The sequence below is a fragment of the Dipodomys ordii genome, unplaced genomic scaffold (assembly GCF_000151885.1).
Source record: "Dipodomys ordii isolate 6190 unplaced genomic scaffold, Dord_2.0 Scaffold3, whole genome shotgun sequence".
Classification (NCBI taxonomy): Eukaryota; Metazoa; Chordata; class Mammalia; order Rodentia; family Heteromyidae; genus Dipodomys; species Dipodomys ordii.
The window spans coordinates 11124915-11145768 of record NW_012267219.1 but is presented as its reverse complement, the minus strand read 5'-3'; the positions used below and the strand labels follow the sequence as shown (position 1 = coordinate 11145768).

General features: G+C 34.9%; 1 protein-coding gene across 4 annotated transcripts in view; it reads right to left on the bottom strand.

Moving 5' to 3' along the window:
- Window positions 1-4471: 4471 nt before the first annotated feature.
- Window positions 4472-20854, bottom strand: part of Rab3ip (RAB3A interacting protein) — a 31883-nt gene continuing 15500 nt past the window's right edge. For 2 of the 4 annotated variants that reach the window (XM_013022529.1, XM_013022537.1), the window contains exons 4-11: window positions 18410-18505; window positions 15107-15184; window positions 14319-14522; window positions 10865-10993; window positions 9643-9755; window positions 7727-7826; window positions 7572-7641; window positions 4472-4820 (exon numbers count right to left, since the gene is read on the bottom strand). In XM_013022529.1, the coding sequence (XP_012877983.1) occupies window positions 4738-4820; window positions 7572-7641; window positions 7727-7826; window positions 9643-9755; window positions 10865-10993; window positions 14319-14522; window positions 15107-15184; window positions 18410-18505 (873 nt within the window). In that variant the 3' untranslated portion in view covers window positions 4472-4737. Of the gene's footprint in view, window positions 4821-7571; window positions 7642-7726; window positions 7827-9642; window positions 9756-10864; window positions 10994-14318; window positions 14523-15106; window positions 15185-16323; window positions 16379-18409; window positions 18506-20854 lie in introns of those variants that run through there. The other 2 variants (XM_013022552.1, XM_013022546.1) reach the window with 2 other exon arrangements.

Genomic DNA, 20854 nt, shown 5'->3' with positions numbered 1-20854 from the left:
CAGCTCAAGGCGAGCGCTCTACCACTTGAGCTACAGCGCCACTTCCGGTTTTCTGGTGGTTTATTGGAGATAGGAGTCTCACGGTCTTTCCTGCCCGGGCTGGCTTTGAACCGCGATTCTCAGATCTCAGCCTCCTGAGTAGCTAGGATTACAGGCGTGAGCCACCAGCGCCCGGCTCTTAAAGCTGATTTTATAGTTACTTCTCTGTTAACCATTGCCATTGTGAAAGTATGATCAAAATTTTGTTTTGTTATACTAAGTGTGACAGGAAGCAATGGAAGGGTTCTAATCATGTTAAGTGACATTATGTTACTTGTTTTGTAAGGCTCACATCTGTAGGCAAACAGAAAGGGTACAAGGACATGAGAAAATCGCTTGCTGCAGGAACCCAAGGGGAAAGTTATAATGTAGCACAGCGGTAGTAATGGTGGAAATGGGTTAGATGCTTTGAGAGTTGGTGGAATTTGCTAATGCCTATGTTGATGCAATGGAGGATCCAGAAATACCCTTTAAATTCTGCTCAAGCAGAGTTGAGAATTCAACCATGTTAGGTTGATGCCCATGTGGAATAGGCAAACAGAAAACTCTGGACTTGGAAGGAATGATATCACTGTTGGAGGTGAGAGTGATGAATAATTTTTAGTTTTTAAAGCTACTGACCAAATGGAATGATCTAAAGGATATTTAGATCTCCAGGCAAAGCTTTGGAGATACTAGTATTTAAAGGCTAAGAGCCAGCAAATGAAAGTAGAGACTTGCACAGAAAACTCCATCTTCCCAGTGATATCTTATGAAGATCTACCTGCCTTCCTCTCCAACTTTCTCTGACTACTCTTCCTACCACCTGTACCTTGTCTTGTCATTTTTAAAATATGAATATGCAAAGGGACTACACAGGAGGTATAGATAGGCATCACAGTCTGAGGCTGGCCCTGGGCAAAAAGCAGGATACTTCACCTGAAAAATAGCTAAAGCAGAAAAGGATTGAAGGCAAGGCTAACGTGGCAGAGTACCTACCTAGCAATCATGAGATGCTGGGTTCAAATCCCAGCCTTCTAAAATTTAACATTTAAGGTATTTTTGTTTTGTTGTGTAAGAAATCCAATTTTTATATCTATTACATCTATTATTACGTTTTCTTCATGAATCTAATTTGTAGCATTATGGAATGACTACGCTTAACAGCGCTTTTTGTGTGTGTGCATGTGTACATGCACATGCACCAGTCCTGGTGCTTAACTTCACAGCCTGGGCACTGTCCCAAGCTAGCACTCTATCATATGAGCCACAGATCCATTTCTGGTATGTGTATTGGTGGTGGTGGTGGTGGGGTTTCGTAATTGAAGGTAAGACTCTCAAGACTTTCCTGCCTGCCTGGCTGGCTTCTGAATAGCTAGGATTATAGACTTGAGCCACCAGGACCCAGCTACTAGTCTAAGAATGTAATCACACCAGTTTACTTCTGAGATTTCCTTTATATCTTTTTTCTACTCTTAATTCCAACCTTTCCATAACCTTATGTTTTGTGGATAAACACCTTTTAACCCAGTCTAAAATACCTTTTTACAAGACAAGCTAGCAAATTTATTGCTTTTATCCTAATTTCTCTACTTGGTCACTCACATTATCTCTATCTCACTTTTGATTTCTCCAAATGTGTCTCGACATTTTTGTAGAAATTTTTCTAAAGCCCTGACAGTATTTTTTATGCCCTAATATTAGAACTACTATCTACCTGGACATAAAATTCTAGGTTCAAAATTCTTTTCATGTTCCATTTCAGATCCTGAGCTGGTTATAATAATGACGATTTCTACTGTATCATCCACAAAGATCCTTTTTGATGTGGGTTCCCATCAAATCTGGTGATGAACTTCTACAGCTATAGTTAATCAAACATGAACAAGTCTGAAAAAAAATCAACTTTAGAAGACTAGTTCCCTCACATACTGCTGCTGTGAATATAAACTGGTTCAAATTGTCTGGAGTCATCTAGCCAATATCTTGACCTATATTTTACTTCTAGCCATGTATAAGGAGATAAACCAATAACATTTAAACAAGTACATACATATAACAGCATTGTGACAGGAAAACAAACTAAAACAACCTTATCTCCTTTATAATTTAATAATCTATAATCAACATACAGTGATTAAGATGACAGGGAAAAATACTTGAAACAAAAAGCAAGGTCTTTTTTATTTCAGAAGTATGCATATGTAGGTAGGAAACATCTGAAAGTTGAAAAAATTAGACGTTACCGAGTCTGTCTACATATCAAAAAGAGACTTGTCTGTTGAAATAGAAAATTGTACTATTTTTTTCTGTACTGGGGATTGAACTCTGGGACTCATATCTGCAAAGCAGATGCTCTACTACTTGAGTCATACTTGTAGTACTTTTCTGCCTTATTTCCAAGGTAGGGTTTCAATTTATGTAATCCTCCTACTTCTGTTCCTGTGTTGCAGGAAATGACAGGTGGGCATCACTATGCACTGTAACTGTGTTTTCCCTGTAGCTGGGATAATAGATCCATGCTACCACACCTAGCCACTGGTTGAGATGGAGTCTAACAAACTTATATGTCCAGGTTGGTCTGGCTCTGTAACAGCTATTTTGGCCTCCCAAGTAGTTGGGATTACAGGCTTAAGCCATCCCACCCAGCTGTTAATTGTACTTCATTTATAAAGAAAAACAATTTTATAGCACAATGTTAAACACATACAAATTCATACTGCTTTTTGACTTAAACATTGTGACTTAAAAAAAAACTAGAGAAAAATATCGTGTTATTTGTAGTTTTCTGAGAGGTGCTTTGTATACTCCATCTATGTAGAGTTACTGTGTTGCAAGCAGCTGATGTTTGCACCATTTGTTGCCCTGCAATTAGGCATTAATATAAGCACACTCCTAAAGATGAACATATGGGGGACTGAGAAGGTGGCTCAGTGATAGAGCACTTGCCTTGCATGCCTGAGGCCCTAGGTTCGATTCCTCAGTGCCACATAAGCAAAAAGAAAAAAAAGCCAGAAGTGGTGCTGTGGCTCAAGTGGTAGAGTGGTAGCCTTGAGCTGAAGAGCTGAGGGGCAGCGCCCACGCCCAGAGTTCAGGCCCCACGACTGGACTCAAAAAAAAAAAGATGGACATATGGATTTCCCCCCACAATAGACAGCTGTTAAGTGGAAAATGTCTGAGAGATAAGAGCTATTATCCAAAAATATTTATAGTAGCTTTCTCTAGATGGATGTTTTTCTCTTTTCTTCCTTTCACTACCCTGAACTTACTGTGATGCTACTGTGAACCTCTTTACCTTTATAATTTGACAATTTCTCCACACAGGTCTATTTTATAGTAACTAAGTGTTTAGTCAGTATGCCAGCCATTCAGACCACAGCCCTATAAACCTCCTTGAGCACACAATCTCATTTATTTACTTAGTACTAGGGTTTGAACTCAGGGCTTCACACTTGCTAGGTAGGTGCTTTACTGCCTGAGCCACATGTCTAGCCTTTTTTGCTCTGGTTACTATGGAGATAAACTCATACTTTTTGTCTGGGTGGATCTAGACCATGATCCTCCTACTCAAACTTTACACTATAGGTGGAATAACCACACACCACTACAGCTTTCTGTTGAGATGGGGTGTTGTGGTAAATTTTGTATGAGCTAGTTTAAACCAGAGATCCTTCCAATCATGTCCTCTCAAGTACTGAGATGACAGAGCATGAGTAGCTATGGATTGAGATGGATCTCCTGAACATTTTGCTTACTCTGGCCTCAAATCACTTATCCAATACCAGTATCCCCTATCCCAGTCTCTGCTTCCCAAGTCTAGGATTACAGCCACCAGTACCTGGCTGATACTTACCATTTGTTTATTTATTTACTTATTTTTGTCCAACAGGGATTAATTCAGGGCTTCTCACTCTAGCTCAGCTTTCTTGCTTATGGTCACCATTTGACCACTTGGACTACCTGGTCCTGTATGAAATTTTGATGATTAATTGGAGATGTTGTCTCTCAGACTTTACTGCCTAGGCTAGATTCAAACAGTGGTCCTCTAGTCTCAGCCTCCTGAGTGGCTAGGAGTACAGGTGTAAGGCACCAGCTCAGCTTCTCATTTATCTTAAGGTACCTTCAATTCCATGAGAGTGCCCAAGATCTATACAGTATAAGCTTATTTCAAGATGCTCAATACTGTACCTCTGAGATAAAATGTGACTGGTATTAAATAAACAAAATAAAGTGAGTCTTTGAATTACAGAGAGTAGAACAGTAAAGATGGTAACTTTTTACTATCTTATTTTACAATTTTTCTAAAGCCCAATATAAACAAAACATAGAAATGAGTTCTGCTTACTCAAATCCTCTTTCATGACTTTCACAGGTTGTTGTGTAGTGTGAAACTTAATATGTGATACTACTTAATATCATCTGCTGACTCTAAATGATAGAACAGAAACACACATTCAATCTAACATTTATTTATTTAGTTGGATTTTTGGAACTGTAAGTTACAATTACTGGTACACCTGTGATTCTTTTCAGTGTGTTCAACTAACAAAAAGGCAAACACAGCATGGGTTTAAGAGAAATCATGGTATTTCTTAGTGTGATTTGCAAGAGGGAAAAGTTTTGGGCCCATTCCTTGGAAATAAATATTTAGTAACCATAAAAATATTCAGCCACTTTTCAGTTATTCAGGGAGGTTTATGCATGGTCCCACGCAGAGCATCAGAGTTCCTCTTTGAAATATCCCAACTTTGCCAGTGACATCTCTTTTCTCAGCTGCATAACTTCCCAAAACATCTGATCAACTACACAAATGGAAAAGACACATAAATCATATCTTATTACCATCTTGATTATTGCTAATGTTTCACTAAAAATGTAAGATTAGCTAAAATGCCAAAGTGGGTATTTCCTAATGATGTTCTAATCCCTGGATTTTCTTTCAATATATTACACAAACTTCTCCCATGTACTTTTGGGCATTCCAATTTAATCAATAAATAAACAATATTTACTAGTTTTGTCATCCCTGTATTTTAGACATTGAAGACTATAATTTTAGGCTAAGGAAAGCATTTCAGTGTCATGAATAAATGTTAATTTTGTTTTCTTCAGTATTAAATGTTCAATTATTCAAGAGTCATTATGCAACTACAAATCTTCTTGTTCTAGTAATGCTCTCTACTTGGCTATTTTACTTTTCATAACCACTAGCAGTGAACTGGGAAAAAAGGGTAAACAAGATAATCCAGAAGCTCAGGAACATTCTTTGTAATCAGAGAGAAGTTTTTGTGTAGCTCAAATTATAAATAAAAATGATTGCTTAGCATGATCTATATATTTCAACTATATATGTGGTCATCTTTATTCCATTGAGAATTATTTCATGGTTGCTGTTTATGTTAGACAATAAAAAGTCTATGACCAGATTACAATGATTTATCAGTGATTCACCACCAGGAGACTTCTGCCCCTCAGAATACATTTGGTAATGCCTGGATACATTTTTAACAGTTACATCCAGTAAGTAAAGGTCAAAGATGCTATTAAATACCTACTTCAACTCATAAGACATCACCTACAACAAAGAGTTATTCAGCTAAATATCCCATACTAAAAGTTGAGTGTCACTAAGATTCAGGTTTTGGCTTTTTTTTATATTTTTGGGATTTCTGCATGTGTACAGTGAGAGTCTTGGGAAGAGGGCAGAAGTCTAAGCATGAAATTCATTGATACTTCATATAAACCTTATGCACATAGCTCAAAGTGTATCTGAACTCTGACTCTGATCACATGAGAGTCAGGTAGCTTATTTTCTACTTATGGCAGCATAAAGATGTTTGGTATTTTGAATTTTTGGATTAGGGATGCTTAAATTGTAGTATAAAGGTTAGGAAACCCTGCCTAATATTTAATTGCCTTTTAACCCTTTGTAGCAGAAGACACAGAAAATTGAACTTCCAATACGTGAAATATTTACAAATTGTCCCATAAAATATATGACACAATACCATTTATGTAGTGCAGAGTAATGGAAACTAGAGAAGATATAATTTTCCTCCTAATTCAAGAAAAGAAGGCTGCAGTGAACTGAATAAATATTACTACCACTTGTGATACTGTTTTCATAGATACATACCAGATTTCCTGCAAGTATTTTTTAATTTTGTTTGTTTATATTGGTCATAGAGCTTGAACTCAGGATCTGGATGCCAATTCTGAGCTTTTGTGCTCAAGGCTAGTACTCTACTACTTTAGCCACAGCTCTTTTTCTGGGGGTTAACTGAAGATTAAAGTCTAATGGCTTTTCCTGCCTGGGCTGTCTTTGAACCTCAATCCTCAGATCTTAACCTCCTGAGTAACTAGGATTACAGGTGTGAGCCGCCAGTGCCTGGATCCTTTTTAAACAAAGAGGACAATTTAAGTTAACACAAATCTCCATTTTCCAATTTAAACATTATCCACCAGCATGTTTTCAAAAGGATTTCAATTTATTAAAGTCATTAAAAATATTAACTTAAAGACTACTTTTGTTACATAGCCCTTTGAAACTCCATATTAACTATAGGTAAGTTTCCTTTCGTATCTGTTCTTTTTTTTTTTTTTTTTTGGTCAGTCTCGGGGCTTGAATTCTGGGCCTGGGTGCTGTCCCTCAGCTCTTCAGCTCAAGGCTAGCACTCTACCACTTGAACCACAGCACCACTTCCGGTTTTCTGAGTGGTTTATTGGAGATAAGAGTCTCATGGACTTTTCCTGTCTGGGCTGGCTTTGAACCTTGATCCTCAGATCTCAGCCTCATGAGTAGCTAAATACTAGCCTGTAATACACAGGCATGAGCCACCAGTGCCCAGCTTTTGTACCTGTTCTTGTAGGCATTAAAACTGAAGTATATGGCAGTCTAAAAAATGTGATTTAGCTAAGGGATCTGAGCTTAAGAAAAGCTACACTAAGTTTTTATCAGCATGACACATGTCCCACAGAATTGAGATTCGATAGTTTGTGCTACAGAAAAGTAAACTTGTACTAATTTAAAAGCACAAGAATATTTTCATCATTTGTAAAATATGAAAAGGAAATTTTCACACAACTTCAAATACAAAACTGGCAGACTTGTTCCTAACCCAATATTTAAATTTCAGTTTAGAAACAACCACATGCACTTAAGATATGCCTCTTTGGAGCTGCTGGGTCATATTAGTTTTTATGTTTGGTACTGAAGCTATCATCAGCACTCATGGAAGCCTGTTTAAAAAAAAAAAAAAACAACACACTTGCATGAGGTAATCTGCTTGAAAATGTATCATCTGCATGTTTCTGCTGAATTAGAATGTGGTCATCTTTATTCCACTGAGATGGAATTTACTCTTGAATTTTAATGAAAGGATTAAATACAGTATCTTTAGAAGAGAAACTGGTTCCTAAATTATCTACACATCCTATTAGAACTAAAAAGGGCTCAAGATAAATGTAGAACAATACAATTTAAGCATTATTACTTGTCCTATACTTTTTGCTAAACTTACATCACACATTTATAATGAATTAAGAACACTCACCATCCTGCTGTTTTACTAGTCCCTGCTGAATATATCGAATGTACGTAAAAAAATTACATACAGACGTGATCTAAGACAAAAGGAAAAAATGTCACAATTAATATAGCATCTTTTATCAAAACAAATTTTATTAAAATGCATGGTTTGTCACTTACCCTATATCTGCAAAAAGGAGAAATATAATAATAGTTGCTTGAGTCCCCTAGTTTAATTCTGTGTTTACAGGATTTACTCTGCCCAGTGAGAGCGCATTTTCTGTAAAATAATCATAAATTTCACTTTTTTAAAAAATTAAGAGCATTTTACCCTTACCCTCAGTGTAATATGTCTATATTCATTCAGTAAGACGATAAATATTTGAGAACCTATCATTCCATGTAAAGGCACTGTTCTAGATGTTGGGCTATAGTACTGAAAAGGACCACGTCTTTACCATCTGAGACTTATATTCTAAAAATAGAAGCTTTCCACATTTCATATTTACAAATGAGTAATCAGCTGTAGGACAGTACTTAGCTTTCTACCACCTCTTCAATTTTTCAGCTAAAGAGAACTTAATCATGATTGTTCAAGTCTCAAAACCTTGATAGTTTTCAAGGTAAGAGATTCCACATGGGGTGCTTTATACATTTAGTGTGGGACATAGGGAAAAGTACAAATGAGTAAGCAACCTAATACACTTACCAAAGAATATATTACATGTGCCCTTTCTATCTGTGTACTATAAAATCTAAAATCTGGTAAAAGAATTCAGTTTTGTGTTAGGTTATTAACTGTTGAAGGTAGGGATTTTGTTTTGTTTTGTTTTTTGCTGGTTCAGGAGTTTGAACTAAGGGTCTAATGCTCACTTGTTTGGCTGGCATTCTACCACTTGAGCCATGCAACCAGCCTGGCTTTTTGCAAGTTATTTTGGAGATAGTCTCATACTCTTTTCAGGTCTTGGCTGGCTTTGAATGAAAATCCTCTGGATATAATCCTGCTGAACAGCTAGGATTGTAGGTGTGAGTTACCAGCACCCAGTTTATATCTATTCATCTTTAAAGCCCGGCACAGGCTTGGTGCCGGGCACACAGTGACTACTGAATAATTGATGAGCCCCCTATCACTCAACTGCTCTAGAGAAGAAAGAAGCAGACAGTAGCCTAGCTGTCACCTTTGTAAGCTAGAAATCTGAATGAATACAACTATCACTCTTTGTCAATGCAAAATTAGCATCACTATAAGTAAAATAGACAATGACATTTATGACATCATAAGCTGCATAATATTGAAAATATACAAGATAAATTAAATAGGAAAATTTAAATTCTATAATAAAATTGTTACATGCTATATTTAAAATAAGATAGGACATAGTCATTTCATGTGTATAAACTATTATCACCACATCTGATTCTTCATTGGAGGAGAGGGTTAAAGGACCAAGATAATTTAAGACTGTAAATCCTTTTTTACCTAAAATTCAGAGGTCACTGTGCTACAGTTCTGTCACTGGACAATGTAACACAGGATATAACTCTCAATGGAAGTGTGGCTTACAAGATTAATACATGACTAGCTACACTCTGTAAACAGCCACGTAATACCAACACTCTGTAATCCTGAGAATGTACATTCATCACAGGAGACTGAACTACACAACTTCTACAACAGACTTTAACACCGACTAAGTAGTCTTTTCTTCTTTGGGTATCACAATAACTGATGGGAGTCAATGTCTGTCTTCTATGAACACTTTCAGGCTTTCCAACTTCCATATTAATCTGCTTCTTAACCTGTAAGTAAGCAGCTTCCTCAAAACTTTTCCAAGTCATTTCTTTTTCGTGTGCTAGTACTAGAGTTTAAACTCAGGGCTCTATATTCTCACTCAGCTTTTCCATTTATAGTTGGGCTCTCACATGATGCTAAATCTGAAGGGCTATTTATTTCCCTCATTGCCTTTGGGCTACACAAAGTCTAAATAGGAGAAACACAATCACATTTAAAACAAAAAATAAATGAATAGAAAACTGTGGCACACAAAATTTTAAAACACACAATCTTCCATAAGTCACAGATGTGAAATACCTACTTTGGTCCTCCACATTCAACTGCAGAAGCTTTCACAAATCGAATGGGTTGTAATCCCACTGGCTCAATGCTTAGAGTATTGTTTTCCACAGCCTCCAGGACAGCAGAAGCCAACTTAAAAAATAAATAAAGTTTTCTTGTTTTTCACTGACTTGGACTTAACCAATGCACAAAAAGAAAACACAGTCTTGATTTAATTTCATTTATAATGTAAACATTGACATAAAAGGCAACTCAGTTATAGTAAAATAAACTTTTTTCAAGGATTATTTCCAATCTGTTTATTTTTTATCCACAATTAACATCCACTTTAAATGCCATTTCAAAATTAATATCTAATACTTTATTCAGCTAAATTTATAAAACTGATCATTTACAACAGTGACAGATATTAATTATAACTATATATTCTCTTAACATATTTATATGCATAAAAATCTACAAAAAAGCTGAAATTTTTAATAAAATAAGAATGGCAAACTTCTTCAGTCTAGCAAGATTACAAATGCTATATGACCTACCAGAAACCAGCTACAGAACACACTAAACAGCAAAGGTTCATTTCAAAGTATTAACTCATTTTCAATTATTCTTACAATAAATGTTAAAATAAACAACCTACATAAGGCTCTTAACGATTAAGTTCCTTAAACATTAATTGATAGGATATATAAACACATGTGAGGACAAATTGAAATTATGATTTTACATTAATATAGTGACTGATTGTTTTAAGTTTTTATACCTCTCTCATCTTTCTACTCTTAATTCTCTGACATAGACATTGGTTTTTCTGCTTTAAAGATGGAAAAACTAAATGTGCCCCCCTTTTTTTGTAGTGCTGAGGATCAAATTTGAAGCTAGGCAAGAGCTCTAACACTAACATAGACCCAAAATTCCATAAACATTTTTTTAATAATACAGAGATAAACTCAACAGAGTATGTAAGGAACTTCCCTCAAGTTATAAGTCAGAAACAAGCCCTCCTCCCAAGCATACTTATGTTTCACTCCAACACAGTACACATTCAGTGTGAATGACCCTCTGACTCAAATAGAAAGAGATGTTCAATAACTGAATGGCAACAATTAGGGTCCTAATATGAAATGGAAAAAATGACAAAACATGACACTTCTTAATTAATTTATGAGGTATAAAAATAACATGAGTCAAAAAATCTATAAAACAACTGTCATATTCCTATTAAAATAAAAAAAAATTACCTCACTTTTTGAGAATGTTAAACATGGAAAGATATCTTCCTGATAGATTTTGTCCAAGAAAGGACATGTTCTGTCCATTGTAGGCTCATCCTTCCAAGATCTGAATTCATTATACAGAGATAGATCAGCCTAACAAACCAAAAGAAAACAATTTTTTAAAAACAAAAAACAGCTATACTACTGAAAGCAACCTACAGATTCAATGCAATCTCCATCAAAATCCCAATATTATTTTCACAGAAATAGAAAAATCAGTCCTAAAATTCATATGGAAACACAAAAGACCCCAAACAGCCAAAGCAATCCTGATAGCTAGAGTAGCCAGAACACTACTGGATATACAAATTATACAACCAATCATAATAACAAAAATAGCATGGTACTGACATAAAAACAAACAAATAGACCAGTTTAACAGAACTGGTGATCCAAAAGTAAGTCCACATAGTCACAGCCATCTGATTTTGACAAAGAAACCAAAAACATACACCAGGGAGAAAAAGACTGCTTACTCAACAAATGGGGCTGGGAACTGGATATTCAAACTAGATACTATCTCTCATTCTGTATAAAAATTAATTCAAAGTAGATTTTTTTTAAAGACCAGAAACTTTGAAACTACTGGAAGAAAAAAACATGGAAACCATTTGATATACACATAAGAAACTACTTTCTGAATAAGCCTGATTGGTGAAGAAAATAAGAGCAAGAATGTACAAATGGGATTGTATCAAATTTTAAAGGTTCTGCACAATAAAGGGAACAATTACCAAAAGAGAAAACCTACAGAGAATCTTTGCCAGGTATTCATTAGATAAAAGACTCATACCCAGAATATGTAAAGAGCTCCAAAAATTGAAAATCAAAAGAATTAAGAAACAGTTAATGAATAAATGAATTAAACACGGTTCTCAAGAAGTACAAATGGCCAATAAATACACGTACTGTTTAATATCTTTAGCCATAAAAGAAATGAAAATCAAAATAACTGAAATTCCATTTCATCCCACACAGAATGGCTACCGCCAAGAAAGCAACTAACACTGGTGAGAATGTGGTGGTGGTTGAGGGACCTTTATGTACTGCTGATGGGAATGTGAATTAATGCAGTCACTATGGAAATCAGTATGGAAGTGCCTCAAATGTGCCTAAAAATAGAATTACTATATTATCCATTACTATATTATCCACTACTGGATAAGTAGTAAGTCAGTATAAAATAGAAATACCTGTACATCTTTTTATAGCAGTCACAATATCCAAATTATGGGATTAGCCCATACACCCATCAACAAATGAATAAAGAAAATGTAAACAAATAAAATGGAGTATCATTCAGCCATAGGAAGAATAAAATTATTTCATCTGTAGGAAAATGAATGGAACTGGATATCATCATGTTAAGTGAAATAAGCCAGACTAATAAAGTACCATATGTTCTTTGCAGGGAAAAAATGATATCATGTAAAACAGAGACTGATTGAACAGAAAACAGTAGAACAGATGGGGGTGAAAGGAGAAGGTGACGGAGGTTGACTATGATCCAAGTATTTTACATGCATTTATAAAAATGTAAAAAATTCTAAAACTTGATTTTAAAAGATAGAGGGTGGGTACAGAAAAGAGCAAAAGAGGGCTAAATTGATCAAAGTATATTATGTTCCTATACAGAATTATCTAAATCAAACCCCTTTATACAACACTAATTTTTTTAAAATCTTATTGTCAAGGTGATTGTACAACAATAAATTTTTAAGGTATGTTAAAAAATGAATTCCAAGAAACTGGTACTTCAAAAGTAGAGAAAAGGGAACAAGGGAGGTAGAGGGAGAATGGAGTAATGATATTCAATGCATATCCTACAAAATTAAAAAGCTAAGGGGAGGGGTTGAGTGGGAAGGATGGGAGAGAATGATGAAAGGGTGACACTGATCAGATTCATTACATTCATAAACTTATTTGTTGAATAGTTAACTCCCTTATACAACTACTTAATAATAAAAATATAATTTTAGTAGGTATGTTGCTAATATAATGACTAAGTGTCCTGTCACATTTTCTACAGAAACATACACATACTTCTTTTATGTTTTCTTTGTCTAATAAAATGTTACTTTTTTCACAACATGTAAAAATACAAGACAACACAAGTACATATGTGGGCCTATTCATATTTTAGGGATTTGAAAAAACAAAAATAAACTTTTAAAATGTACTGCAACAAATTATTTTAATGTGACAGTAGGGGTAAGAGTACAAAATTACATCTACTGAAAAAATACAAAGTTGTAATAAGCAATTGAAATTCTATTTGAATTCCAAGAAATCAAATTAAAGTTATAACTAAAGTAATTTCCCTAAACATTTCATAGACACCAATGTGAACTTTAGATACTGATTCATTCAGATTTCAATACATATTGAACGTCTTTCAATTTAGCATCTTTTAATTAATTGAACAAAACTGTTTGATTTGATTAAAATACTGAATTCTTGTCATTCAATTTAATAAATTCCTGACTCCACGAAAAAATTAAACTGAATAAACCCAAATAGCAGCTTCTTCAAGATTAATGATGGACATAAATTCAACAATACAATACATAGCTTTAAAAAAATGGAGGACAGTGCTTCATGAATTACCAATTTATCCCTTTGGATGAACAAACCTTTTTTGTGTGCCAGTCCCAGGACTTGAATTTGGACCTGGGCATGGTCCCTGCGCTTTTGTGCTCAAGGCTAATGTTCCACCACTTAAAGCCACAAGCCACAATGCTATTTGTGGCATCTTGGTATTTAATTGGTGATAAAGAGTCTCACAAACTTCCCTGCCCTGGCTGGCTTTGAACACAGTTCCTCACATCTTAACCTCTGGCATGAGCCACTGACACCTAGCACAAACTTTGTAATCACACAATTTTTATTCTCAACTCTCAAAATATTTAAACATTTTCTGTATACTGTTAAAACCTAGGTTCTAAAGTATAAGGTTACCACAATTTCTATTTTTGTTACTTAATTCCATGGATGAATTCTTTGGACTCCTTATCAATATAAAATTCTGCTTTTCTAGAATTAAAGTAAAAGCAATAAATACACTAGATTTTAAGAAATAATCTATTTTTCACATATATATTACATTCATAATTTCACATTCTAGGACATTAAAGCCACCCACTCTCCCTTCTGTAACACATGACAGTTTTTTTCCTAAATGAAAAAATGAGCTTAAGAAACTTACCAAGTTTCCAGCAGGTACACTCCAAGGTCAGCCAGGTAGAGAATGGAAGTGAAGAATCCCTGAAAGCAGTCAGCTCTACATAAAGCCTCCCCCATCTTAATACTGTATATTTTGTACTAAAGATTTTGCTGGCATAATATCATAACTGATACCTCAGTGATGAAAATTAACAAGTATCAACAGAGTCAGAGGGGACAGTCCTTGTCGAGTTACCTCTTTGCAGTCTTTTACAATTGGCTGTATCACACTGAGGTCCTGGGGACTGCCACTCATAGCACTGCTTGTACTTTTATTTCTTGAATGTCCCTTTTTAAAAGGTGTCTTTACACCTGGCAGAGGCTCTTGTGTAGGTGATGTTGGAGAACTGGACAATACCAGTGTCTTTAATGCAGCCACTTCAGCTTGAAGTACATCAATCTTGAAAAGAAATCAACATAGTCATGCACACTGAAATGTTCTAAGACAGATACAGCTGAATGTTAGCAATTTGGTAAAAACGTAAAACAGAAAAGCTTAATTTGTATTTCCTATGAAGTAATAAAGTAAAATTATATCCAAGTTTTCTAATATTTCCATATGGTTTGGATTCAGAGACAAGTACATCAAAGTAAAGTTTTTAATTGTCAAAATTAATCTAAGCATTTATGCAATTTTCCAAATCATCAAAATATAATAACATAATTCATTGTAGTTCACTCCTAAAATAAAATCTACTAGCAATTAAATGTTGTTTTTGGTGAACTAAGAAAATATGTACTAATATTAAAATATAACTATATAATTCTTTAGAGTGATTTACAAGGCTTTAAATCATCTGGTTTTAATATAAATACACACCAATGTTTACTATAGCAGCCATTTTCTTTATATTTTTCTATAGTTTCCAAATCTAAAATAGGCACATTTACAAAAGTCAGAACAAAATCTGATAAGAAAATATCTGAAAACAACAATCACAAATTTCTCCCTAGTTTGTATTATTAAAGACAGTAAAAACTTACTTTCCCTTGTGCCTCTTTCAGCTGTTTTTCTGCTGTTGCCTGCTTGACATTTGCTTCTCTCACCATCTTATGAGCTTCCTGTAAAAGTTAATATCTCAATTTGTTGGTTTTTTTTAAGATTTTTTTTCCTTTTTTAATTTTTTGTTCATGGCCTCCCAGAAAAGGTTTGTCTTGGATTTCTTCCTCCCTGCCTAGGCTTCAAGTTGCATCACTACCAGGTAACCTAACATGTATGCAAAGCCTTACCCCTCTGTGCCTAGTGGGGAAGATAGACACTTGAAAGCATCAGGGATGTGTTTTGTTTTAAAGCAAATCCTGATATCTAAGAGGTAAGCATGGGGTGATTGTTTTCATTGCCCCACTCCCCTTAAAAATATCTAAACTTTATACAAGGATTTCTCAGGGAATTTAGTTTAATGTGAGTATTCTAAGTAAGAGACAGTTTACAAAACTCCTACTCATACTCCACTTTTTTTTTCTAAGAACTCATCTATTGTATAAAATTAAGTCAAACCACATTGTTACAGTCAGCACGATTATATCAGTTCGTTCATATAATAAAAACCACCAGCCGGGCGCCGGTAGCTCACGCCTGTAATCCTAGCTACTCAAGAGGCTGAGATCTGAAGATCTCGGTTCAAAGCCAGTCCAGGCAGGAACTCCATGAGACTCTTATCTCCAATAAACTGCTAGAAAACCAGAAGTGGTGCTGTGGCTCAAGCGGTAGAGCTCTCACCTTGAGCTGAAGAGCGCAGGGACAGCGCCCAAGCCCAGAGTTCAAGCCCCATGACCGATGACAAAACAAAACAAAACACCAGCTCCATTGTGCCTCATAGCTAACAAAGCATTTTCATGACTCTGATCTTACAATAACCTCCAATGAGGAAGTAATTGCTCTTCTCTAAAACATGCCAATCCAGAAACCTAAAGCTCAGGGAAGTTCAGTAGTTTAAGGATGTAATGATGGGTAGTAAACACAGGATTGGAGCCCATGTCTCTGACATAACTATACTCTTCTCTCTTTTCCTGAGAATGTCTCCAGTTAAATTTTTTCCCAGAATCCATTTATTCAGATTGTTTCCTCCTCTCAAAACTGATATAGATAGGTTGATAAACAAGAGAACAGTGCTTCATACACCATGTTTCATAGACTCAGAACATACTCATTAGAATGGGAAAAGGGAGAGGGTAGAAAGACCAAATAAACCTAAGAATACCTAATTGTTCTTCAACTCTAGTACCCTCACTGTTCTCTGTGTTTATATCTCAGTTCTGTTTTGAAACAAAATGGGAAAAATGGATGCTATACATTTAAAAAGTTATAAAATCTTTTATCTATAAAAAATAGTGGAAGTAAGTCATTACAAGAGACCCCATCCTTAGTGCAATCTAACCTCTAAAGGTGAAAATAATGGATTTTAATACAAACATTGAGACTTGACACATTCAACAAAACCTAACAAAGCACGGCCATCCTATTAATACTCTGGTGGTCACTATTAACTCAAAATTCCATTTAAACTTGTTTATTTATTTTTCCTTTGGTGACAGGAAAATCTGAGGTCTACATTGATTATTTTCTTTCTTGTTTGAGGAAAGAAAGACCTTATGCTTGGGTCTGTGCTTTTTTTTTTTTTTTGCAAAAGACTATTTTCTATTATAATTTAGCTTGGTGACTTTTGTGACATTCTTGATGGTTCTTTATATCTAAAGATACGTTACTTTGTGCAAATGTCTATATCTGAATTCTTTTATCTAATTTTATCTAATTATTTTATCTATCAAATTTTGGAAACAAATTTCTTTCACTAAGCATCTATAACTTAAGCAAAGACATACTGCCAAAATATAGTCTGAACTTAAGAATCTGAGGTCAACTATAGAAGTAACAGTTGACATCAGATGCTAAATAGACTTAGGAATTTAGTATTTATTACCAATGGGGCAGCCAAGTTTAGTTCAGTCCTTTTACTCAATGTTTGCTTACGTAAGGATTGTGAATGGGGTGAAAGAAAACAGACAACAGCCCACAAGTAAAAGCCAACTTCTTTTGCAGTTAGCTATATCACAAATTGACCATTGTTTACTTATTTATACCATTAGTCATAAGAAAAATATACAGAAAAACAAGCAAAAACTATCAACTCATTAATAGCACTGTTGTTTATAGGAATGACATGTGAGAAGTCTTAGAAATTCCAATAAAACTTTCACAAAATAGTAGGTGAAAATTTTGTACAGAGCAATCTGAAACGGCAAATCAGAGTTCTTTAAGAACATCTTAATTGTTTTAAATCCTCAATTTTGAAGCTCTAGATAGTGAGCTTATATTCTAAATACAGTCTAATAAGTGAATAAACATCAGGGTAAGAATTCTAGATGAGCCAATTCTTTATAACAAGTGCCTCAGAAATGGTGGGAAGAAGGATGAACAAATGTAGAAGTGATACTAGACACTATGTTGAAAATGAACTAAACAACTTGTGGGGGAGAGGGGTCAGAAGGGAAAAACTGGGAGAAAATGAGAGAAGAGGTGACACTGTTCAAAAACAAATGTACTCATTGCCTGACTTATGTAACTGTAACCCCCACCTTTATAATAAGAAAAAAAGAACAAGTACTTCTGTCTCTAACTATTTCTCTCTCAGTTAGCAATATATCTTATTGCTTCTATGTGCTACATGATCATGGTACTCCTATTGAGAATCAATGCTTTAGGTGGGTAGACGTTTTGGAAATAGAGAGGTATGTCTTCTAACATTTCTCAAATCACCTTACTTTTGTTTCAGAGTCATAAATGTTATTCTTAACTAATCCATAATGAACAGTAAAATTAAAATTTAAAACATTTACTTCTTTTCTTTCCACATATATTTTTCACGTTTTTGTTTTTTTTTTTTGGTCCGGTCGTGGGGCCTGAACTCTGGGTCTGGGCGCTGTCCCTCAGCTCTTCAGCTCAAGGCTAGCGCTCTACCACTTGAGCCACAGCGCCACTTCCGGCTTTTTTCTTTTTTGCTTATGTGGTGCTGAGGAATTGAACCCAGGGCCTCATGCATGCAAGGCAAGCGCTCTACCACTGAGCCACCTTCCCAGCCCCCTTTTCACATATATTTTTAAACTACTTTTACTGGTAACTCAGTGGGTTTTTTCCTTTCCATTTTCAGTTACAGACTTTAAATTCTTTGAATTTTTAAAAAAAATTGTACTTAGAGGATTTAGGAATATACATGAAGTCAACCATAACCTTTGCAAATATATAAAAATTTAGATGTTCCTGCTGGCCAAGATAAAATCAAGACTAACCTCAAATAGACTAGCTGTGAGTTCTTCCAGTTCTTGTCCAAGCTGATCTCGTACTTTTGAAAGCCTCTCACATTCTTCATCTTTTAACTTCAACTCCTACAAGAAATTGATCATTTTAGTAATTACTTGCTAAATGGATGGCAATTAAGCAAGTTTAAAATTACAAACACTTCCACATTAATATTAAAACTGCCCATTTCTTTCATAAAACATCAAAGATCAACTACAAATATATATTATGAGAGTAAGCAATAAAACATAAGAAGAAATATATAATAACACAAAAGCTGGAAGGGGAAAATACAAATACACTTATTTTTGGTGCTAATCCTGGGGTTTGAACTCAAGATCTGGGCACTATTCCTTAGCTTTTTTGCTGAAAGCTAACACTTGAGCCACAGATCCACTTCCAGCCTTGGAGATAAGAGTCTCACAAACTTTCCTGCCAGGGCTCACTTTGAACCATAGCTCTCAGCCTCCTGAATAGCTAGGATTAAAGCACATAAAAGCTAGGAGTAAAGCACTGGTGCCTGGACAAAATTACTCTTTTGTAAGATTCTTTTTTTTTAATTGTGAAAATAATGTACAGAGGGGTTACAATTACACAGGCAAGGTAACGAGTACATTTCTTAACAAGCATTGTTACCTCCTCCTTTGTTTCCCCTTCCCATCTCCCCCCAGCCCACCCCTCCCCTCCCCCCGCCCCTGGCCAAAGTTATAAAGTTCATTTTTTGACATAACGTCTTGTACATCTCATTGTTGCAATGGGTCCACTTGCATCCCTATTTAAACAATTTGTCTTTTCCCTTCCCCTCCACAAATTATACCAACATCAAATATAGTGAAAACAGGGGTTATACCAGGGGGGAGGGACATACAAAGCAACAAAGAAATCATCTTATAAATATGGTAGAAACAATCGCAAGAAAGAAAAAACATTTGAATCTTTATCTTGGGGTTCATTTCATCTAACATCAACTTATCTGACTGTTTCTGCTTGTCTCAGACATATACTAGCTATTGCAAATAAGGGAAACCATGGGACCTATGTTTCTTTGGGCCTGGCTTACTTCACTTAATATAATTGTTTCCAAGTCTTTCCATTTCCTTATCATCACTGGAAAGTAGACTGTAACAATTTAAAGATGTATTATATATAGCCTAAAGCAATTACTAAATTAATGTAATAAAATAAGCTAAAGGATATAAAATTATTTTTAAATTCTGATTACAAAAGAAGACATAACAGGAGGGAAAAGGAGGAAAGGAATCAGATGGGACAGCAAATAGAAAACCAATAGTAAGATGGCAGATATAATGAAACTTTATCAATATTATATTGAATGTACTAGGTCTAATTAAATGACTGAGATTATTATAAAGGATAAACAGCAAAACCAAAGTATACACCTTCTGCAATAATATCACTGCAAAATTGGAAGATATAAATAAGTTAAAGGTAAAAAGATTTTAAAAAGTCAACTAAGAAAAATTAGAATAAAGAGAATGGCTGTTGATTCACAACTTGCTAGAATTCAAAAAATATTTTCATATTTAAAGGTCCTGGTCAAGTATTGAAGCCTAAGTAAACAATGAAACTATTTCGTACTCTTCCTAATAAAATTTACTATATACATACATATATAGGCTCATAATTTATTTTCATTTCAAGTAATTCAATACAGCAAATCAAAACTTGATACAGCACACACCATAGTTCCAAAATTGCACCATCCAATTTGGTAGCTTTTATCCTTAATTTACAACAAGAATTTCCCAACTAAGACACTATAACCTACTGATCAGTAAGTAAACATCATGTCTTCAAAGATGGGATATGTATGATCATAGCTTACCTCTACTAAGCTGGGATTTCACTAAAATACTGTGTTAAGACAAAGTCTAAGCCAAATGATACAAAATGCAACCATATCCCACCACATCCCTTCCATTCAGGAAAAGTTTAAAAGGCTGATGATTTTTCTTCCTAATGAAATATATTTTAACAAAAAAAATTTTTTAATATTATCCGCATGGCTATTTAACCGTTAGCCATGTACTGAAGCATGAATAGAAAGATATGTATGCCATGTATTGTTCTACATTAGGCTAGGCAGCAGGAATTAAAAAAAAATAAAAATAAAACAGTTATGCCCTTGAGAGCCAAATATGGAAGGGAACGGATAAAATAGATATCTGGTACTAAGTTGAAAAAAACTTTACAACTTCCAGGGGAAGGGAGGGAGGAGTTGGGAGTAAGAAGGGAAGGGATGGTAGGGGAAAAACAAAGGAGGGGGTAACAATGCTCTATAGGAACATTACCTTACTCAGGTAGCTGTAACCCCTCTGTACAGTATCTTTACAATAAAAAATATATATTAAAAAATAAAATGTCGGGGCTGGAAAGGTGACTCAGTGGTAGAGTATTTGCTTGCATGCCTGAGG